Source organism: Blennius ocellaris, assembly GCF_963422515.1.
Source record: "Blennius ocellaris genome assembly, chromosome: 3".
In the NCBI taxonomy this organism is placed as follows: Eukaryota; Metazoa; Chordata; class Actinopteri; order Blenniiformes; family Blenniidae; genus Blennius; species Blennius ocellaris.
Genome location: NC_137652.1, coordinates 22,228,685 through 22,253,148, shown reverse-complemented (window position 1 = coordinate 22,253,148; position 24,464 = coordinate 22,228,685). Strand labels below are relative to the sequence as shown.

The window sequence follows — 24,464 nt, the reverse complement described above, 5'->3', positions numbered from 1 at the left end:
GAGACTTCGCCTGCAGCTACCTGCCCCTGTGGATTCGGGGTGTTAATAAATGATCGAGACTTGAATGTGTCTTCCTGACATTGTAGAGAGTGACAGAGGAGAGACAGACTTGAGGCGGAGAGCGATGAGTCACTCGGTATCAGTGTGTCTGGACGGATTGTCTCCTGCAACACCACGACACACAAACAAGAGCAAGCTCAAACTCATGGAGGCCGGCCCTACCTTTCTCTTGTTGTTGGGGCTCACGTACAGGTAGCTGAGGATCGTCTTCGCTCCCACTTTGTCATTCAGCTTCTGGTACGTGGCGCCGTAGTCGGTCGACCTGAAATGTAATCAGAGAGATGCGATGAACACTCGGAGCCATCAAATGAGCTCTCTTGAGACGTCTGAGCAAGAGGGGAGAGGGGACGCGCTGATGTGATGAAGCGACGTCAAGCCCAGCGGGTGAACAGAGGCCACTTCATGGTTACAGACACCGAGGGGCAACATTTTATGAAGTTTCAAAACATTCAAGCAATTGTGTAAACACGGTTTTCCAAATCATTGGACGACTCAGAAGAACAAAGGGAAAAGGAGACGGTTTCCAGCTCTTCTTCTGCACTTTGTTCAGTCTGCTGAGGGACAGAGTTTCAGAGTTTGTTGATTCCACTGTGCTGAGAAGACGATGACCTCTACTGCATAAGATCCCGCTATCCTCCGGCGTCTTATGGGACAGCTTTGGTAGTTTGGAGAGCTTTGATCATAACATTAGCCTGCTGTCTTCTGCACCATTTATGCGACATTTGAAGTGAAAACCATTGTTTTTCATTTGAGACACTTTTTTCGTTTCCACGACAATAGTATAAAAGCTTATATATTATAATATATTATTATATATTATGTTTTCATGTTGCATCAGTAGTGGGTCTTGTTGGCGCTGCAATCAAACCACACACGTGCGCAGAGAACAATATGCCATAAACATTACACCTGGTGGCAACACACACACACAAAGTAATAGTAGTTTTTTTTTAATAATTTCGTCTCTTCTTGTTTCAGATTTTTAGACCCTGTAAAACACATTTGGAAGAAAAATTCAGGACAAAAGAGTCACATGACTCTGCAACAAGGTCCACATGCATTTATGCATCAGCTCTGGTCCCTGAAGGCCACCCTTTCTCCTCCTGAACTCAGATATTTAGTACATAGATTGAGCATAAAGCCCCTTGCTTTTGGAGCATCATCATCCAAAACAAACATGACAAAAAAAAAAAAAAAAAATCTGAACTGTTTCCCTCTACATTGTTTGGTTATTGACTGGCCTGTACTCGTCTCTCCTCCAGCCCCCCTCCCAGGATTAGTGGGATGAGCCAGACCTCATCAGCCATCATCAGTGCCAGACATTACTAATGCTCTCGTCCCTTAATGTGAGCAAATCGAGTCAGAATCTAAAATCTTAAGTGCACTCTTAAAAAATGAAGTGGAGGCTTCACTGCAAACAGACAAATGGTCACAGAGGGGTTTTTTTTTTTACAGCCCAGTCATGTGGACAAAATATTGGCACCAAGTCAAGACCTTTATTTGTCACAAGCATAATTACAACATGGTATAAGATGCAGTCTTTAGCACCTGTTCCAGACCTAAACACCCAAGCAAAATAAATGAATTAAATGAAAGTATACACACAAGGCAAAAGTAAACAGTCTATTGTTCTATGTTCAGCAGGCGGACGGCCAGAGGGAGGACGCTCCTGCTCATTCTCTCTGTGTTTGCCTCCAGGCAGCAGAGATATCAGTCTGTGGCTGAGGTGGAAGGGCTAACTCGCCACCTCCCTGGCCTATAACCTGCATCGTGCCAACTATCAAGATCTCTGGAGTTACTATATGAATGTGGATCTCATCGATCTCAACAGCAAGGACAATGGAGACAATAGGTGCCTGTAATAAAGCTGTCCTCCGAGTTTACTAAAGTCCCAACTATTTTACTAACTTCTTGTTTAGTAAACGATACTGAAAAAAAGAGTAACGTTTACATTTTGCATGCAGGAGATACTGTGGGGCTGAACAATTATTATTTATTGGAAATGACTTGAGAGTTTTACTGATGTGTATTCTCCTCTGGAACATTCATCCTGCTGAATTATTTGTATCGCTGTTTGTGGAGAAAAGGAAAAGACAAAACAAAACCTAGTGTCCTATCACAAATAGTGATGAATGCTACACCAACAAACCAAACTAGACACGAGATAAATGTTTTTTGGTTTTTTTAAAAATACATTTCTGCTGGTCAACAACAGCCTACTATTGATCGTAACAATCAACAGTGTAAAATCTATCTCAGGACAACCACGACACAAAGGTCACAAATGTTTTTTCAGTCTCAGCACTGATGTTCATGTGTCCAGTATCCAAATACGGTTTGTACCAACATCAGTAAACAATCCACCTAATCTACTGAAGGCTTGAGTGGATAAAAATGGGAGCAAACATACATGTATAAGTTGATCTATCATGAAAACACACTGAGGATCAGTCATCAGACATCAATTTAGCATATTTATCTTCATGAATATGGAATATCAAGAATGCGTACCAGATCATACAAGATGGGAAAAAATGTTATGCTAGTGGATTAATTTAGAAATGTGCAATGTGATTTATTATCTCCAAAAGTGTTTGAAAACCAGGATTCAACAAGTCAGCAGAGATGCTTCTCATATTGAGATGAGACACATTTCCTCAGTTCGCTCCAAATGACTTTTATCAGCAGACTTCATTCAAAGATATTTCCTGTGTTGATTGTTGAATTTGGATTTTGTGACAATCTTCTTTTTTTTTTTTTTTATTGGTTTTTAATATTCTGAATGTATGCTTTAATGCGTTTGATCATTTCTCCACCAACCGGATTTATTGATGTAGTACTCGGCCTTGGTCTCAAGACCACATTTTTTAAGATTTTGGTATTGACTTGGTCAGGTGGTCTTGACTAAAGGTGTTGTGTAGACTTGAATACTGGTTGCAGGGTACTTTAATATTAAAGGTATACAGGAGGATTTTCAGGAATTTTAGGAAAAAACCACCCTCTCCACCGTTTGAAAAAAATGCGTATGCGCAACGCTGTACCTGCTCCCGAGACGGAACGCCTACTAAAACGCGTGCGAGAGACATGCACGAGCCCAGTTCTCCTCGTGCACGCTCTGTTTACAAGTCACAAGTCGGCATCGCTCACATAAGCTCACTTTACAAGAAGATTTGCACCAGAGGGGTGAAACTGTGTAAAAATGTCCGAGAATAATGCGTCGGGTCGGCCACCGGCATGATGAGGACCGTGTGGAGTGAGCTGCGCGCAGGGACGAGCACGTACGACGGGCTTACGTCATATATCACCAAAATGACTGACAATTGGGAGGACCAGTTATTTTGATCCACCCGGAAGAAGAAAATCCTCTACTATACCTTTAACAGTAAAGTGAAATAACCATTTTTTATTTCTGCAGACAGCACTTCTTCACAAACATGAACACATTTAAAAGCGGCTCCTATCATTTCTCTCTGTTATCTCTACATGAGAGCTTTATTTATATCCACTATCTCCACTTCACTCCTTCACAGAGGCCGAATCCTGTCCCTGGTTTTGGAGGGAGCTGACTGTTCATGGTGTAGGAGAGCTGGCTGGATTCTTCCTCTCTGTCACTGACGGGAAATCTGCAGCTTGTAGTGCAGTCGCTATTTATTAGGACTTCTACGGTGCATCTCCTCCACGATCCGGACAGACTCACTGTGGATGTCACAGATACCAGGGATTCATTTTTAACCTCCCCACAGTGACAAATAAGCTCCGTAAAAAAGGAGGTTTAATGTTTAGCTGCTCGCCTGCAGAATGAATAATGTCTACTGTTACATTATTAGATTTAAAGATAGCATCTAAACATAAATAAAACAAGAGCCTGTCAATCCATTTCTTCCCTTGCAATTATGTGCCTTTTATTGGCTGTTTAACATAACTCCTGCAAGTTTTCGTGCTTTTAGTGTGCTCTGTATATGGACTGATTTGCTGTTTGGATGCATTATCTGGCACAAAATACATTTCTGGTTTGTTTTATTTTACATAATCTGTTAAAAAAAGAAAAGCATGAAACACGGGCAGACCTTATCAAATTTTGTTGGAATCAGTGTTGGAAAGAAAGCAGAAACCAACTCATCTACTGGAAATGTATTGTGAGAGGCCAATAGAAATGTAATCTGATGAATTAAAAAAAATAGTGGATTAACACACCAAAGCGAAACATGATGGATCTGAGAATCAGACCAACTGATGGGAACGTGAGCTGGATTTAGACCATCGTGACACGGGTTAGTTTTACCCTACTGATGTGTTGTTGCAATAGTATATTAATTAGTATATTAAATTATTTTATGAGAATAATTACGAAAAAAAGCAGCTTGAATTTTCTATACAAGAAACAACAACAACAAATATAATAATAACAATAACATTAATACTAGTACTAATAATAATACAATAAAAGTTATATAGTGCTTTTTTAAACACTCAAAGACTCTTTACATAGCAAAAACAAAAAATAAGAAAGAAAACTGAAAAAGAGTGTCAAGATATGTTTTGGCATCCAGGTAGCAGTAGCATCACCTTAGCCAATCCAGCCAATACTCTTCATCACCACTAACATCATAACTGTTCTACTTTATCAGTAGATATCAGAAGATAACTTCTTGCCAAAAGAAACATTTATTCTGAGTGTGTGTGAGTTATTCTGAAAGACAGCGATGGCTAGATGTTGAAAGAAAGGAGAAACTGATTCGAGGAACAAAACGCCCTTGTAGTTTTATGATATATGCACTTTGAGGTTGTTGTTTCTGTCACAGCATGTAGCATTGGGTCTGAAAAAGCTTGGGATCACTCTTCTCAACAAACATCGGACTGCAGGGAGCTTCACACTGGGAGGCCAAATTAATTGAGTGTGTGAATCACTTAAAATGCATCACACCGCCAAGCTGTGATACTCATGTTGGAGCTGTTGCCTGTGATGTCACACTCCTCCAACACAGTTTTCAATAGCTCCGCAATAACTGGCTCCCATGCCTCCTGCAATGAGACGCACCTCTGAGATGGAATAACATAGTGAGGTTCCAACGTGTTGACCATGAGCCAGAATGAGCTGAGCTTTCAACAATGTTGAACTGGCAGACCCTCACACATAAAATGGACCACCGACTCTATAATTGTCTTTATTGACGTAGAAGGCAGCTGTTGTATGTGTCCAGAGTGGTTTGTTTCAGGTTCGTAGGTCTCCGTGAAAGTGGAGCTGCTAATTTACTAACTTGAGCATATGGACTGGGAGTCATGACACTCTGGAGACTGCCATTGTTTTTATTGTCCATCCATCTACTCACACATGTGCAGAAGAATTATATATCCTACAATCATGGTGCACACTAGCAGTGTTTCCACAAGGAGACTGAACCTGAGCAGAAAGTTGCGTTTTTGAAAATTTGTACATTGGAAGCCATTTTGAAAAAAAAAAAAAAGTCGTATTTTCAGTAGCTCCAAGCACCATTGTCACGTAAACGGTCCCCAAAACACAAAGAAAGTCTTGCATTTTCACTGGACAACTCTGTTGTGCAAAGCAGGCCTTACTAAATAGATTTTAACTATCAACTTGGGAGAAGTTGCTGCAAGCTTAACAAAGGATGGTCATTTTGAATTTACCTCACTGTCGTGGAATGTAAAGTACTGCAAGAACGTGATAGGATTGCCAAGGTCCCACTGAAAAACATGTAGGATTCTGTACAGCTGAGCCACTCCTCAAAGACATTAAAGTTGTGAGGTGAAAAATCTGTGACAAAGCCAGAAATTCATCCTGCAATCGCCTGAAGATCATGGAAATAACTTATCTACATATTCAATGTGTTTAAACTACAAATACTTTAATTTCTCATTATGAGTCAAGAGGAGAAATAGTGTGTTTGATTTATAAATTAAAGTTCAGGGACATGGCTCAGAATATCCGATAAAGAGAAACACTGAATGACGTTGCGATGCAGAAACTGCTGGAACACCAGATGCAGACCTCAACTCAGTATTCAGGTCCACTTCCTGCCTCCCTTCGGATTCAGTCTTTCACTTTGATCCTGCAACAGGAGCCTGGTATATTTGTGTGGCGACAGAAGAGATTTCAACTGTTTGAGGCCATCTTTGATTGAAATATTCAAACTCCGGTCGAACTGCTCATGCAAAATTTGTGTTTTAGCATTTCAGCCGTCTTTCAAAGTTTGAAGAACTTATCGAAACTGTCAGGGTTCATTTATTGGGATGGGACTGACACTCCATCGAGGAGCTATTCTAATCTCTCATGAAGATAGAGGTGAAAAAATCCCAAAGCATGCCAATGTTAAAAAATTCAGCCAAGACGCAGCCGAAAGCCTCGTATGACTTCAAATGAAGCAATCACTCACATTGACTGATGTTTCCCTTTTTTTGTACGCTGCCTTCAGTTGCGTGTTGAATCCAGACACAAAGACCGTGTTAAATAAAGGTTTAGACGAGCTTCACTTTGAGTTTGAAAGCAGCCAGGAAAACACAGAAAAATATTCATGGGAAACAGTGAATTTGGTCTCTTTGGGTTGCAACCCTTTGAGATTTACTTGAGCCTGGAGTCCAGCGGCGTCCATCAGAGCGTCAGACAGTGACATCATCGGGGTATTGATGGGCTGCTGTCTCATGGGCGTTTGATTCAGGGCGCGATGACGTTTTCTTAGTGTCACTGCGGCTTTGAACAGGAGGCCGTGAAACATGGCCGACCTCAGCAGGTCCCGCCGAGATGAAAGGCACATTAAATGGAAACTGATCGTTTCTCAAGGACGGGAATTGCAAGTGAAGCGGAGCAGGAGGCTGCCGAGCGGCCGTCAGCTGGTTCCATGCGGGGAGGGTTAGATCCGGGGGAGAGAAAATAAACCCTGAGGGAGGGTGTAATCTTCTCAACATTAGAAGAAATGATCATAAAAGAGGGATGATTCAGATTCAGACAAGCGGATTAAGGCATTTCAATATCTTTCTGACTTAATATCCATTAAATATGTAGATGTCTTCAATTTAAAATATCTAGTTGTTAATATGATCTAGTCTGAAAACTTGAAAAAGCAGCATTGCGTTCACACAATCGTGGAAGGTGACCTATTAACGTGACAGACAGAGGATGAATCTAATTCAAAATGACACAAATCTTTGAAGAAATACCAGAAGACGTTTACTCCAATTAATTTACATCATGCAATGTGATTTAAAATGTGACAAAACTTGGTTCATGATTGTTTTTTGTTTTAACGTCTTTGTAAATCAGTAACATTTTTAGTAGAGCTGTAATTGCGCTGAGAGTCATTTCCTCCGCTGGCTCCTCACGACATTAAAGCCCCGTTTGCATCACATTTTCATGTGAAAACTGAAAACATTCCCTGCGTTTTGGGTGTCAGTTTCCACGATAACGATGCTTGAGGCCACTAAAAACACAACACTTTAAAAATGCTCTGAGAAAATTCTACTTTTTGAAAATGCTGCTGTGTTATTTACTTTTTATGGAGACTTCATGAGGACACCAGCAAAGTTCCCTTTTATTCTCTGTAACGCTCTTGTATGTCACACTTCCAAATCCACTGTATCACATTTTATTCTGTGTTCGTGAAGGATCCAATCGCTGCATGGAGGAAAAAAACAAAATTGAAACCATTAAGTTTCCAGACAATCACTCTCATTAAAACAGGGTCTAATGCACAGAAAACCCACATTTAAACACTCCTGTTTATACATGATGTCACTCAGTGTTTTTATCGGTTGATGACCTGCAAAACACATGCAAATTGAGAGCAGAATCTACTTGTGCGATCATGACAGTTATGACACTTTACACAGGAGCTTAGTAAATCAAGACCTTAGTTTGAAACTTCTGCAATGATGTATTTCCTCTAAAGTTATTTGATACATTTTTTCTCCATTGCACATGCATTGCACATGATCAATTAACTTTTAATAAAATAATTGTTGCTCACATAAGTGGAAACAAATTGTCCATGGTGAAAAATGGTGTTTAATCAGTGGCTGGCCATCAGGGCCTGCAAGGCCTTCTCTGTAGGCTGAAGACAAATATCAGAATCACAGATTGAGTTAATTATATTTTATCCATGAATACTTAATAATAATAATTCCAAATGGTCTGTCTGCTTCCCTTCATAGCTTCTCCCCGAGCTGCGCTGCTTCCAGATGTGTAATTTCATATGAAAGGCTTTAACCAATCATATTTCAGCCATCATCTGGTGCCAGGGTAAAAAAATCTGCCTGAGGCCTTCACATTCAATTCTGCAGGTGTCTGCAGCATAAAATAAGTGTAGGTCATGCTGCTGCTTCAACCAAACTGATTTTGAGTGGGCGACTCAGCTTCATTAGGAAACACATAAAAATAACTATATGGCAAGTATTTTTATGATTTCCTTGAATTTCACTCTGCTTCCACTATCATTTCTAATACCTGTATTTGCTGTTTGTCTGGTATGGTGGGTTTTCTCACAGCATCCTGCATGCGGCTGTAAAATGCAGCTCTGACGGCGCTGCACACTGAGTTCATCTGCTGAGACCATGTCGGCTCTGCAGGGTGCTGCAAGGTGAGCTCACAATGTCCACATGCTGGATGGGCAGAAATCCCACTTCGTAGTTGGAGGATGCAATGAACAGGCCGTAGTCTCCGAGCTGTGTTCGGGGTGGGGTTGGGTGGGGTGGTGGGAGGGTTTTATGTTGCTTCAAATGTAAAGTTTTCGGTGCAAAAAAAACCACATGAAACAATCAAACACCTGGAGAGAAAACCCATTATTAAGACAGCAGCAATGAGTGAGACTCTTAAAATGTGCATAAGGCAAGCTACTTTCTTTTCAAGATGAGTAAAGTAACAACCACTTTTGAAGGAGCATCGGCAATCAGGTTCTACTTTAAAAAAGTTGCACAAACCTGCAAAAATACTACATTTCAAGTGAAAATGCAGCTTTTCTGCCTTTTTCTTGTTCGTATACACGGCAACATTTTGAAGTTGGTTTCCACGGAAAAAGCAGAAATGCTGAAAACGAAGCAGTGAGTGTGCCAGGTCACCAGTTGGTTCTTTTTGTAATGAAACCACACACACACACACACACACACACACACACACACACACACACACACACACACACACACACACACACACAGAGGACGGAGTTGGATTGCTATCACGGGTGCCTCAAGTAGAGAACAAACAGAAATGGAGGCCGCCATTGTTATTGTCCACACTTGTGCATGTGCAGAAGAACTATTTTCTACAGCTGCAGAGCACATCTGCCAAAGCACTGTTTTAGAAAAGTGGCCTTTCCCCCCCATTTACACAGAGACAGAATCGAGTGTTTTCAAAAAGTTCCACCTTTGGAGTTGGCTTTCAAAAATGTGTGTTTTCAGTGGCTTTGGACCCTAAAAACATTGGGCCGAGAAAACTTTACTGAAATGACTCCAACACAATCCAGAAAGCAGCACAGAACTAGTCTGGAACAGAAAATTGGTCCAAAATGTAAAACGAGATCAAAAACCTCTCAAAGATGAGTCAGAAGCTTGTCTAAAACCAGAACAAAACTATCCTGGAACGACTCCAGTAATCTTAATAACTGGTGGGCAAACATTTTAGCCCGAAACCAAGTTCAGACCACAGCGAGTCAAAAATACTCTAAATTGGTCTAAAATCCAGAAGAACAAGTTTTAGGATGAGTTCAACATGAGCCACAAGATTCCTCCTCCATGTACTGAAGCAAAATCCACTCAATCCAGTCTGCTTCCTCGTTTTTATGTCTCTTTTGCTTATGAGAGAGTAGAAGGGAATCAAACTGCCATGCATGTCTCTGGTTGCAAGAGTGAAGTGGATCAGTTTCCTCCGTTCTGACACTTCTACTGATCCATTGACAGAACATGGCCCAACCCACCACAAGGAGGCTGGAATCCTTTCAGTTTTAAATATGGTGTCTTCTACTTTCCTGAAATGATATATTGGAGGGTCTGCTCCCCCTTCACCCCACCACCCCACCACCCCCACCCCCACCCGCCTCCAATAGGAGGAGTTTATTGAACCCTGTAAGGACACGAGAGAGTGGTATCGGTCTTATTACAGCGACATGCCTCACTGAGGAAAACGGATTGTGGAATATGTGCGGACGACTGAGCTACACCCCATTAAATCTGGCAACACACACATACACACACACACTCTCAAAGAAGAAAGCCTCCACCCTTTTTTTTTTTTATGTTGCACTTCCTCCGGAATAGATTAGAATTATGTCCATAGCGGCATATTAAAAGCCCCATTAGATGGAGTTTCAATTATAATTTCCGGAGTCTATACGGTGCATTGATAGACAGCTCCTCGACAGCCTTTACGCTCTCCGCGGGGAGTTTGATTAATCGTGGTTTGGAGGATGAACCGCGTGCATCCCGGGACGGTTAGCGTGAGGTCAGTGGCTGCATTACCGAGCAGAAAACACCGGCAGCGGTGCTCCAGACGCCGGACAAACGGCAACCCGGTGAATTTATGGATCCCTCAGCTCGCTTGCACAGTATATCTTTAGAGTGGCAGACTAATTTATACCCCCCTTCCTCCCTCCCTCCATCACTCTCTCTCTCTCTCTCCATCCACATCTTCTCTCCATCATTCTCCTGCCCGTCAGGATGGAGAAGCCCCACTCTTAAAGCCACACCAGATTTGAAGACGTTTGAGACAAAGAAGCGTTAAATGATGCAAACTGGCAGAGAGGAGCATTGCCTTTTGTGCCTCTTAGTACTCTTTTTATATTCATGCAGATAGACACAACATTTTCTCGCGAGGGAACACAAAAAGCCAAAAATGTGTGTTTTTGATTTCAAGGGCACCTAAATCAGAGTTCATACTCTTATAAAGGTGCATCTGGTGTCTAAATGATGGAGAGAAGTGAAGAGTTTTGAGGAAAAATATTGTTAAATGTTCCATTTTTTTCTTATCAATCGAAAGTTGTTGTTTTTTTTATAATATTGCATTTTGTTAACCATTTCTACTAAGGTGCGGTTAGATGGAGACAGCTCTGAGAAAGGGAAGCTAACTGTTATTCAAGCATGCTATTGCTGATCAAAGTGGATACCAGCGAATGCTGAAGCTACTTACAGTCGGACATCTTGCATGTGCGCGTTATGGGATCACATTCCCCAAAAACGATCAATGGTTAAGGGAATAGTAATTTTAAAAGGTTTTAAAAACAATGTGGGAGTGTGGTCTGCAGTGGTGAACAATTCTGATTGGATGACTTCAGACCACATCGTCTTTCAGTGTTTATATTGAAAGAAATCTCTGATTTCTCTCCATTGTGCTTTGATGAGACAGGGAACTGGAACATTTCTACCATTTTGAATTTGTGTTGTTACCAGAACTCATCTCCTTTCCAGAAATCGCCATGAATTTCCAGTCAAACCAGGAAGTCGTCTCGTCTTTCAATCTTATGACATATTTGTATATCGTCCCCCGAGAGGATTGGAGGTGAAGTGCATCTACATTCACTGCGGGCACTTCAGGTCACACAAGAAATTGCAGACAACAATGAGTCCAGAAACATTTTCTGTGTGGAACTAATCCCTGAAGATTCGGACCAGCTCACATCTGTTTTTTTTTTTTTTTTTCTTTTAGCCCTCTGAAGTTTCGAAATGGCTCTGCGAGTGAAGGCAGTGAAAACAAACGCAAAAGAAATAAATAAAGCTAGTTAAATCAAAGCGAGGTGCTGTGTGTGTGTGTGTGTGTGTGTGTGTGTGTGTGTGTGTGTGTGTGTGTGTGTGTGTGTGTGTGTGTGGGTGTGGGTGTGGGTGTGGGTGTGTGTGTGTGTGTGTGTGTGTGTGTGTGTGTGTGTGTGTCGTCAGTGACAGACGGCTTGACAGACTTCTGCCTCTGCCATCACAACACATGATGGGTATAAAAGTTTCAAGCTGTTACCTCATGCTGCTGTTCGGGGGCCGCAGCAGGCGGCGACGCCTGGTTTGGCTTGAGACTCCCTCGAGGAGCGCTGGATTCATGGCAGAGCGGCCGGCTATCTTAAATGCATTTATCTGCTGCTTTGGCCCTCGGTCTATCTTCCCGGGCTGTAAATCGTCCACTAATGTTCTGCACCCTCATTATCCTCCTCGCTCTCTCAAAATGTGCATCATCTGTTCGCTCATCTGTCTTCCCTGTCAATCTGTCGGGCTTCCCCAAACGCACCTTTAATCATCCGGCCATTACGAGAGCCTCTTGTTTTCTCAGGGCTTCAAGATTTATCATAACGTTAGTTCGGCGTCCGCAGTAGATGCACCATTACGAGGGGTAATGTGGCGGCATCACCCGAGACACACTCGCTCCTCTATGAAGTGGGAGCACTCGTATAACGGAACATTTATCGAAGAGGCTGATCCTTGAGGCGGCCTCGGTGGAGAACCAGCTGTTGTTGTTTGCTCTGCGAGGTGTTTCTTTTAAAGGATAAACAATGAGCTGAAATACGCTCTGCCAGTAAAACTAATTGTGCAGCTGTCAATATTAAAGGTAACCTGTCAGGGATAATATGAAGATCCACATGAGCAGGTAACGAAACATCTTGTTCTGTTGAGTCGAGAAATTGAGGGAAATTTGTTGAGAGTGACAGAAATTGCAGAGAAGTGGTGATGCAATACTCATTAGTTTGTCTTAAAGGAGCAGTAAAAGAATAAGAAATACAGTGATAGATATATTAAAGGGAAAACGTAATCACATCTCACCCTTTTATATGTAATTAAAGCCAATAATGTAATACCTTTCTAATGGTGTAGTCTAATATTAAAAACAGAATACAACCACTGGCAAAGTATGAATTCTTAATGAATAACTAGTCCATCCAAAACGTATTCCCCCCAAAAAATTGTTTGTTACAGCAACATTATAATAACATATCAAACAATTCATATTTTACGGTTGTCACACTTTTAAATCACATGACATGGAACAGGTTAAGAGGCTAATTCATGCAAACACAGCTTAATTTTACCGTCCTATGACAGAAGGGGAAGTTGTGAGCAAATTTAAATAAAACCTCAGCGTCATCATCAACATTAAAATGTGGCTGAATAAATAAAGTAACTCATAGGTATATCACACAAGTTGAGGTGACCCAATGAAATTAAATCAGGTCTTTTCAGGTTATGTTAAATGAACCTTTACAAATGATGTTGGACTAAATAATTGTGATTAGGTGACGGAAACACAAATAAATCATGTTGTTGCAACATATTTACATATTTATTGTTTTTTTTTTTTCTTTTTAAGTGTAATTGTTTTTGACACGATAACTGCACAAACACTTCCAATAAAGTCATATTTCGTAAACATTACAATATTGGCTTTAGTTATTACATTTTCAATTAATTATTAATTTATAGTTTTTGAATAATATAATAAAGGGCAGTGAAAAGGGGTTTTATATTCATATGTGCAAAATCCATTTAAAATTACAGATTTTTTTTCAGTTTTGAGTATGAATGGGTGTTGTTCTTTTAAAATTGACTTATTGATAATAACTTTTTTAATATTGTCATATTTAATAAGTAATTAAATTATTGGTGTTTAGTTCAGAGGCTCACTTTCCTCTTGAGTGGGCCGGACCGGTAAAACAGTGCCATAATAACCTTGACATTTAAATTTTGAAGTTTACATTTTGGAGGCTGGATGAGAGCCTCGTTTTGGGCCACAGGCTTTATGTTTGACATCGCTAATCTTGAGTAATTATGACTCACTGTTGCCGCCCTGTGTACAAACGTGGCATGACTTCAATCTCACATATTGCTACTTTAAGATCCAGGCACATAAATGAACTGATTGCTGTATTATGAACTTTACAGTGATGTAAAACTCAAATTAACAGATAACTGATGGCTTTTGGTCAATCACTGTGAACGTTTCTGGAATTTTGTGTCTGATTTGTTATCATATATAGTCCAAAATCAATAATATCAGTAAATTATTTAAACACAATGGAAGGTCCAGACTGCTGTGATTTCTCCCAGTGAATCAGAACATAAAATGAAAATGTATTTACAGTAGAAATAGTTACTTTAGTAAATGTGAACAACAGCAGCAGATATCAGTAGCTTCACTACAGTAAATAAATCCTGGTTTAAGTTGGCTTTTTCCTCACTGCTTGATGAAAGTGGCAGTAAATGAAATAACTCTGATACATTAGGTACAAATACCACGTCCCTCCATTCACCTTATATTCTCTCTTTATCCATCTCAGGGTCACACAGCCCAGAGTCCATACCTCCTCGCAATGAGGCAAACTATATTTACAAAGCACTTTTGTCAACAGTGCAACAGAATGATTTTTATCAAACTCACTGAGACAGACAAAACAAATGTGGAATAACTAAATACATTTTTGTTTTTTTCCCCCTGTACATTTAAAGAGATTCATTTTGCATTTGTCAGATCATCACATTCAGGGAAAGTGCAGAAGTGCTTTGATGGCAATAAAAAGCAAAACTCAATCTTATTATAATTTGCGAATATGGACTCATAGCAGTGTGACTTGGAGTCTGAGAGGCTCCTGGGTGATCCAATACTTTCACAGTATTGAAATACACCATTACATGTGGATTATACTCAAATATGCTGGAAAGTGACAAAAACTAACCATTTTTACTACTTCTAGTCCAAAAATCATTGATATAGACTTCAGACTCTTTAAATATAATAAATAATAACTAAATTCTTTTGATATAAGGAAAATGTGCACTGGATAGATTTATTGACTGGGTCTACAGACGCACAAATATTCAGGCATAACTATATTTGTTTGACCAATACAAAGATGCACTAAGTGGTAACAGTCAGATTGTTTGGTGAAGTTGAATGAAAACATTATGTGGCATTTATGCAATTATAGAAAATACAAAAAAAAAAATCCCCAGCTCTCACTCATTATAAAGAATTGTTTTTATTGTTTAGCCTTTTTCCTTAAATGTAACTATGACCAATGTTTTCACCTATTATTGAATTATTCTTATTGTCAAAAAATACTTCTAATCAATAATTACATTTTAAAACCAAAGTATAGGAGAGCCAGCAGTTTACTGTTTAAGGTCATGTTTCTACGATGCTTCAAGTTTAAAATTCATAATTTTTGCTTTTTTTGTTTGAGAAAACATTTCTGTTCACACAAAAACATTTTGAAAACTCGCCGAAAATGATGTAGTTGGCATGCCGGGCCATGAGTTGGCACTGTCGGTTGGTTTTGTAATGAAACTACACACACGTGAGTGCACAGAATGCGCTATTACTATTAACAATAATTACTACAAGGACTGTTGTTGCAAGTTTCCAAGTTTCATTTTTTCACTCGAAATTGCCTTGATAATTACATGTAATTTTATGTTTACTAAAACAAGAAACTGAACTGAAACTTTTTGGGACGTTCTGTTCTGTTGTTTTTAACCTCACAGAGAGAATGTCACTAACTCTGCTTATCCCCACGTCTCCTTCACTAAGAGGCCTTATACTGTATACTATATACTTTCATAACTTAACTTTATTCCACTCGTTTGTCTTTACGTTTCCATTATGGAAGAAAAAACCTCTTCCCTAACTCACTTCACACTGCATTCACCACGAGTGGCAGCTCTTTTCACCACGAGTGGAGCCACATAAAGTGAAAAGTTCAAACCCACACGGCTATAGTTAGACTTGCATATGTCTATTATTTCATACAGCCTCTTTATCTCTACGACCCGGGATCAGCAGGTGTGAATAAACCTGGTGTAATGTACACAAATTAATTAATGGGTGAAGTAGAACTTTTCTCTGTGTGCTGTAATATACTTAGCCTAATCCCCTAATCCAACCAATCACAGGAACTGTAAGATTATATATAACATTAGGAATTGACTTCATTTATATGGCACTTTTTAATGGCGTAAGCCAGTGGTTCCCAACCTTTTTTGACCAGTGTACCCCTTGAGCTGGTTTCCATGTGAAAAGTACCCCCTCTCTCGTGTGTGATTATTCGCCTTAATGTGTACTTATATTTAACCCTTTGTCTTTCTATCTATCCAACTGCTCATTTAAATAAAACAATTATTGTGAGTGTAAAAACATACCTTTTAATGAGACACTTGCGCTTGCTTGTCTTTCATAAGTCTTTCATAATTCCTTTTTTCACTGGGCTCCCCTGTGCCTGCGTCCGAGGCGACGGTAGCAGTAGCGGTAGCTGGGCGTTTACTCCTGCCTAGCCATGCATCCATGTTTACAGTCGGTATGCAGCTAGAGTTAGCTAGCTTCGCGAATCGTGCGCGCCCGCAGCAAGAACGTGAACCTTTTTTTTTTTTTTTTTAAAGCGCGCCACTTTATAGTCTTTTCATATTATGTGCATTGTAGTGTTACAATCACTGTGGATGAACTGCTACTCATGGAAAATAAACGTATGGCCTTACTAAAATTCATGATATAATACAATATAATATAGTATAATTTTTTTTTTTTGTGTGTGGATACTGTAGGCTAATTTATAATCTTTCTGCGTACCCCCTGCAATACCCTCGCGTACCCCTAGGGGTCCGCGTACCCCCGGTTGGGAATCACTGGCGTAAGCAGTCCCAACATGCTTTACATCGTTACTCACATTTACCCATTCACACACACATTCAGGCTGCTGCAATAAAAAGGTGTTATCAATCCATTGGGAGCAATTTGGAGTTCAGTATCTTGCTCAAGGACACTTCGGCATGTGGACAGGTGCAACCTTCTGATTGGGAGGCAATTGAGCCATGCCACCCCATTTACCATATATGTTGAGTTGTTCCAATAAATGCTTAACATTCTAGAATAATTACACTGTTGCAGATATCTTTGAAACATTTTGTTCCTAAATGTCATTATAAGTTGTAATGATTAGGTTTTTATTTTAGATTTTCTTTTAGATTTTTGTTCATACTTCTACAAGTTGTTCTTTTTGGCATTAAGCTTTTCTTGGCTTTACGTGCTTTTCTAGGTAGCAGCAAAAAATAGTATCGAAAAGCTGCTGAAGTATAAGTGCACACTCACGATAGACACCAATTCATCTCAAAAGGATTTAGTCAATTCATTTGTTGCAGCAATGAAATTGAATGTTAAACATTTAACTACGGTGGATCATTTCCACTCCATCAATCCATTCATGGGTATAAGGAGCTCAAAGATGCTCAGAGAGCACTGCGGCTTTCTCTTAGCTCTGTTGATGGGACTTCAAACAGACCAACCAGAGATAATAGATTTATTCTCTCCGAATTGTCTTAATTTACACTTCATTCTGATCTACAGAATGAAGTTCTTCAGCTGCTTCTCTCAGTGTCGAGGTGTGAATAAAGCCCTCAGATCCATCAACTTCCACCTCAGGTAAGTTCTCCCCCGACTGGATGTTTTCTTTTTTCTCAATAGGTCTTTGGACTCACATTTAAAAGTGCCAATCTGAATCCTTACTGCTTTACACTCAAACACCAATGGTTTTTTATTATATTTTTTTTCATTTGCCTACAGAAAGACTGCCACTTTCCACTCCCCCTCCATATTTCTATGAAGCTTCTCTTGAATATATTCTTATAAGCAGTGTGGTAACTTACAGCACTACTAAAAAAAAAAAAAAAAAACACTTTGTAATGATGATTACTTCAGCACATATTCTTTCATGAAAAGTTTCTCTGTTTGAGACACTAATGTAGTCATTTTCTTTCCTAAAAGGCCTCGACCAGAATTACATCAGAATCCAGTCAGAAGAGAGCGTGACGCTCAGAGCGAGGCTACGCTGCTAACGAGGCTGGTCAAGGTAATTTGCTGGATAACATTCGTCAGCTTCACTGCTGTTGATTAGTGACTTTCATGTGAGGGACTTCTGGTGCCTACAGACATTCAAACCGATCGAGGACACTGCTCCTGAGGCTCGTCCTGTTCCTCTGACGGTTGGTCTTCTTCTTAAGTTTTTTTTATTAATTGACATTAATAGATCCTTGAAATAAGGACTCGCCTTTAATTCAATCAGCAGAGCTTGGAGCTTTTTTTCATCAGAAAAAATGCAGAACCAAGTCCAACGATCCCGTCTGACCAATTTATTGTGATCTGCTTGAGGCTCTTCTGGAAATACGGTGGGCTCACGCGCGTGATGAGCTTACCTCCATAGTGAACTCTCTGTCACGCTGTTGAGGTTGAAGTCAAATAGTTTGGTCAGCATCAGGATCACCTGCAAAGACACAAGACGGGGACTGCGATCAGAACACATCTTACTGCAAAATCGACGGCAATGAGGAGAAGCAGCTGCACATTAGTGAGACATTGAAAGGTCCCATGTTATACAGTTTTTCAACAATTTCACATCGGTGTCAGAGGTCCAACATCATTCTATTCAAAGTGTATTTACCCAGATCCAGCCTTGGTTCTGAATTTCATCCAGTCTAAAAGTCCCTCTAGTGGCTCTACAGAGACTGCTTCTGTCACTCTTCATGATGACTCCAGGCCCCTCTCAGAGGAAAGAGCTTTACGGAGTTTCAAATTATGTGGTTTCCTTGTTAACTGGCATTCCTTGTTGGTACTAATAACAGATCATCCTGGAGATGGCAAGTTATAAATAGTGTGTTTGAATCTGTTACTTTGGTTGTGTGTGTTGTTAAGGTTACTACCAAAAAGATCGCTCGCTTCTGCTAACTGTAGGGATTACTGTTATCGTTTTGCCTTTTACTGAATTTGTTTAGTATATCAGTCATCTTTGTGAGTTTGTATCTGCCTGTGGGAGGGATAAAGTGAGTATCCACTACCAGAGGGAGTGGTTATTTCTCAGCTTGACATCATGAAGAGAAAAGCTCTGATTTGCCTGTATGAGTACACAAAGCAAGCAAGTGAGGGAGAGGACAGACTTTCTTCACTTCTGAGTCTTCATGCGCAGGCTATGGGAACACTAGCTCCTGTTAAAAAAACAAACATTATAAAATTAATTTCCATATGTGACCTTTAAATTCCCACACCACCGCTGAGTTGCCGTTCACTCTTGACACAAACCCTCAAAAAAAAGCTTAAGAAGCTCTTCATTTTAAAGCAATTCACCAGAAATTGTCTCTTATGAAGAAGCACTTGGATCTGGTTACAGGAGTCTTTGTGTAAGACGAGGAGATGTGTAGTTTGTTCCGATGAAACTCAATTCATTTGAGCACCAGAGATTTACTTTCTCTCGACTCAACTCTGAGAGCTGCAGCAAGACTCCCCCAAACCTGGGCAGTCGCCTCATGTCATTCCATCTTAATTGTTTTAAACTCATTACTTAATCATATGGGATTGATTCCGAGCACCACTGTGTAAACACTGCTCATTCCTGCGATGCCCTCAAGGTGCACGGGATGAGGGGAAAGTGGGTCAGCTCGAGACCTCGGGGAAAAACAGAGGCAGAAACTTACATTTCGCTCCAAGCTTGAAAGAAGTAAAGAAGCACGGAAAACTCACAATCTATTTACTTTGTGACTGGGGGTGTATTTGAAATGGATGAAACTCTAAAGCGGCAGAAGAGGCGAGAAGCTGCGCTCAGGGATTGCCGCAGTTTCACTCTAATAATGTTCTTCTCTTCACCAGTTGTTGAGTGTCCTCGCTTCTCTGGCTCATGAGTTATGATTCATTTTGATAATGTCTGTGTGGAGCTCCTCGGGGACTTTTTCCAGCATCTGTCTTATGACCTGCATGTGTTTCTGATAACCGAGGGCACAGCCGTCATGTTGGCACGGCGTGGGCGAGGCGTCTTTTACAGCGTTGCGATCTGCGACTTTGCTGTGTGGGGAAAATGACTGGCTGGATGAGGCGAGCGACGTAAGCCGGAGTAAAATAAACAAGCGACTGTGTGCAACTTATACATGTTGCCTGTAAATCGCGACACGCTGCGCACACGCTGCCGTCCCCGCCGGCTCGGCTGCCTTTGATACCCGCGCCGCCTGTTATTGAGCCACTCGAATGACTTGTGTGTGTGACATTGTGAAACAGCTTCACCAGCATGGGGTTCCTGTGCATACAAGCCGAACAGATGCACCTTGGGTAGTTGAATTACATTTGCGGGGTCGGAGCTCCTGTGATCAGGCTTATTAAGTATGCACCAACATCTGCAGCCCCCCCCCGAACACACTCTGGAACGTGCAGTGGTCTGTTCCCACAGGTTGGCGAAGGCTTCAGGAGGAAAGGATGTGTTGTGGAAAACAAGCGCCAGAACAACAGAAAGCCGTTCAAAAGGGACTGATTAAAAGCGGTGCAGGAAGTGGCGCTGCGTTTCCAGTGTGGGGAGAATTAGTCTTGGGAATGAATAACCTTAAATGTCCGGACGAGACCTTTGCATGCTAATGACTGACCGAGTCCATTTAGGTGCCCAGCTGGAGGCTGAATTTACACTCCAACCACACAGCTTCTCTCTTCCCCTGCGCGCATTCACTTTCCATTTCTTTATTTATGTCTGCACTCACACAGTTTTCTCTCTACAGTCTGTGTGTGCTTGTGGACATGTATTGACTGTTGAAGAGACATAAAACTGCTCATATACTCATTATCAGAGCTTTGTCGTCTTTTCAGGAATATCATCACCATCCGAGGTGAAGACATGTTGTAAGGTCAAACTAAGGTGGGAGTAAACATTATAAGCTTCGTGGTAGGCATGATTGAGGGTAAAGTGGATGCTTTTGCAGGGATTAGAATCTGTTTAAACAAAAAAAAAAAAACCTGCGTATTTTTCATGTTTTAAGGTGTGAATAAAGTGAGGGTGTGTGGGTGCGTGTGTGTGTTGGTACTGCTGACGCGCTCACTTACGTTTACTGTTTACCCACATTGGGCAAATGTAATAGAGTTATAATATATATATTTTTTAATGTATTTATTGGGCACAAGAAAAACCTTGGGTAATGGTAGTTCAGACGGAGTTCAGAGTCTGTCTGCTGGTAAAGAATGCAAGTCAATGCAATGTCCCCGAAAAGCAAAGAAATATAACATAATGTATGGTCAGAACACCGTTATGGCTACAGTGGGGACACACATACACACTCAAAGTATATTTGTATGTACATTTATCTTTTTTCACACTTTCTAGAAATTACTTTTTCTTGTGGGTGTAAAAATCAGGTCTCATTGAAGAATAAATCATAGATCAGAAGGAATGTCTTCAAAATGCATGAAAGCGTGTGTGTGTGTGTGTGTGTGTGTGTGTGTGTGAGAGAGAGAGAGAGAGAGAGGGGGAGAGTTGAAGGTAAGGGTAATGGTGCTATTATGTTTCTAACATGTCCAAGCCTCTTCGCTGTGCGTCTGTGGATGAATGCTGGCAAAGGGGAGAGCAGTTAAGCTTTTACAGCACTGACTCGTCCCTCCTGGGGTTGTGTGTCTGTGTGTGTCTATGCTGTTTGTGTGTATGTATGTGAGCAGAAGTTGCGTAAAAGGTGGAGGTAGAGGCACTGTGCCTCGGCGTCATTAGTTGAAGGGCAGTGTGCATGCGGCCCTTCTGTCTGCCACATATGGGGTCTTTGTGGGCAGTGGTCAGCGGGCGGCCCTGTCAGATGGCCTCCCACTGGAAAGTGCATATGCTCCATCACTGACCGGGCCAATTAGGCCTTGTGGACCTCTCCTACTGTTAATGTTGTGACGACGAGGCGAGGCGAGGCGAGGCGAGGCTGCCTCCTGTTCGTCAGCAGTGAGCAGGAAAGAGATGTGCAGAGGAGCGCGAAGGCATCACGGAGCGCATCGGGACGCTGCCATTAACAGAAGCTTAAAACTCCACACAGGATTTCCTAATCTGCACCGCACCTCGCCGTGTGGATTTGTGCCTCCGAGACGAGATGACACCGCCAGACGTGTGGAAACAAGCCCTGAGTGGAAGAACATTCGCTCAGGAGCCCGCCGCTGCCGAGAGGTGTCACAGGGAATGTGGCTACGGGATCAGCAGTCATCCCTGCTCCCCCGAGTCACATTAACAAGACAAACAAACAAGAGCAACATTGTTATCCCGGGAGCAAACTCGCATCATAAAAAAAAGTTGAAGCCTGTAACTTGGGTCATGTTGGAAACAAAAATAAATGAAATCGCAAGTGAACATGAAATACAAAACCTACTTTTACACCTTTTTCACAGCTGTTTGAGGCGACTCCCGACTCCATTTACACATTTTTCAAGTGAAAATGGAAAACCGCAATTGTTTTTCAGGGTGCGTTTAAAAGACTATAATGCTCGCAGACGCTGAATGTGCAAGTTTTTGAAAATGGCTCCCAAGGTGGAACTTTTTGTGTATACAAGAGAAAATGTAACTTTTCTGAAACTACATTGTTTTCAGCGTTTCTGCCTTAATCAGAACAAAGTTTGGTGGATTTTAATGATGAAATTCCTGAAATAATCGGAATCATATTAAAGTGCAAAAGCGAGCAGCACTGCAACTATACCAGGTTCTCATGCAAAATGCAAACATGTTTTTGGAGTATTGCAATAACCATACTATTCATGATTAACACAACAACACGGGTAGATGAAGTCAATGTAATTGCCCCCAATTTAACCATTTCTTTTGTTTAGTATTATTATTATTTTTTTTTTTTACATTCGATTCGGTCATTACTTTCTTGACTGCCATGCTTCTGACTTCCTGCTGGGTTGATAATTGACACTGACATTCCATTAAGAATAAATTATCTTTTAAATTGCGTGATTTTTTGTCAATTATCTTCCATTAATTCCACTTTTTGTTCACATTTTCAATTCCATCATTGTGAATTTGCAGAGCATGAAACCACCATGTATAGAAAGTCAGTTGGTCTTTTGCATTATTTATACTATGTATATGAATATTAATATGATACATTTGTGGTACAGTGTGCAGCAAACACATGTCAGCATGCAAATACAAAGATTTATTTTAATTACACATTGGGTGAACTCTTGACCTCGAGTATGGTGGGGTGGGGTGGCGGTGGCGGTGATGGTGGCAGGTGGAGGGGGGATGTTAAAAGTCGTCGAGTGTTTCGGATCAAAAAACTTGTTTTTATAAAACTGCAGGAAAATCAAGATAATGTGTTTCAGGAAACTGAAAATCACCTTTTTCACACCAGCAATGAGTAAAGATTAGTGTAACCGTTCCGAGGGGATTTGGTGAAAATGAGAGATGATTGAGGTGTAATGTTGGTTTCATTAGAAATCTTTGGGAATTAATCACCTGCAGGTTAATTGGCAGTAAATTAGTCGGAGAGTCTCGGTGGGCTTTGGGATACACTATCAGTCAGTTTAATCCACCATTCCTGCTGGTTTCAAACTGCTTAGTTTATAATTAAATCTGTTTGTGTCCCAAAACACAAACGTGAAGTTTCCAGGGGAAATAGTTTGGTCCCTTTGCTTCAACGTCCGAGCTTAATAAGACCATTAAAATATGATTTAGCTCATATGTTATTGTTGAGCAGAGATCAGAGTAAAAAATAAAACAACCAACAATGCAGGATTCATCTCAGGAGGTCATTAAGGAAGGTTTTCAAAATGTGTAAGGAAAAAAAAAAGTGGTATTCGTCATGCAGAGGGAAGCCTGAGCTGGAGGTGAGGATCAGTAACAACTGTGCAAAGCTTTGGGTGATTCAAATATCTCCCCATTATTCCTTTTTAATCAAAACTATGCCTTTGCTACCAGCAAACATTGTTATCTCTCATACTGTTTAGTAATTGTCCTTGGATGGAGGAGAGAAAATATCACCCAGGATCAAAATACCCCCCCAACATGCATATACAAACAACAATTACCATTTCCTGGGGCACACGGAGGCAGAATAAACAAATACGGAATGCAAGAGTATCAGCACACATGGGGAGTCTGTAAAAGCAGGGTTCATGATCTGCAGGGCGATTCCAAGCTATTAGTTTTTTCCAACATCTCTTTTATTTTTGCAATCATTTGAGAGCAGATTCCTCTAAGGGACACATCTTTTAACACTTGTTCATTACTGAGAGAAAATGTTTAAGAAATGCACAGGAAATGATTTTTCACAAAGTTTCCCAGCATGTGTGTAATCAACTCCTGCAGCTTCTTTAGCGTCTGTAATGAAAACAGTGAAATCGACACATACGGTAAAGTAAATAAGTTTCAGGTAAAGCTGTCAGACTCTCTCGAGGGGGACGACTGAGCCTGGAGCGTTTCTCTCCGGTGGATCCTCCTGTCACGTCTCTCTTTGGAACAGTTATTGTTTGTGTTGATAGCTAATAAAAAAAACCCAAAACAAATAAATAAATAAAATACAAGCACAGCCGGTTTTCAGCTACTTGTCACACGTCAAAAACTAATTCACTGAGATGAGAACTGATGAGGATTAATCATTGTGCAGACCTGCAGGGAGAAGTTACACCAATATGTGATTGGCTGAGCGTAGATTGATGAATGAACAAGGAACAT

General features: G+C 40.8%; 1 protein-coding gene across 3 annotated transcripts in view; it reads right to left on the bottom strand.

The window, feature by feature from the left end:
* sorcs1 (sortilin-related VPS10 domain containing receptor 1) overlaps positions 1-24,464 on the bottom strand; it is a 194,518-nt gene that overhangs the window by 84,252 nt on the left and 85,802 nt on the right. For all 3 annotated transcript variants that reach the window (XM_080518788.1, XM_080518789.1, XM_080518790.1), the window contains exons 2-3: positions 18,211-18,278; positions 223-322 (exon numbers count right to left, since the gene is read on the bottom strand). In XM_080518788.1, the coding sequence (XP_080374914.1) occupies positions 223-322; positions 18,211-18,278 (168 nt within the window). The remainder of the gene's footprint in view (positions 1-222; positions 323-18,210; positions 18,279-24,464) is intronic.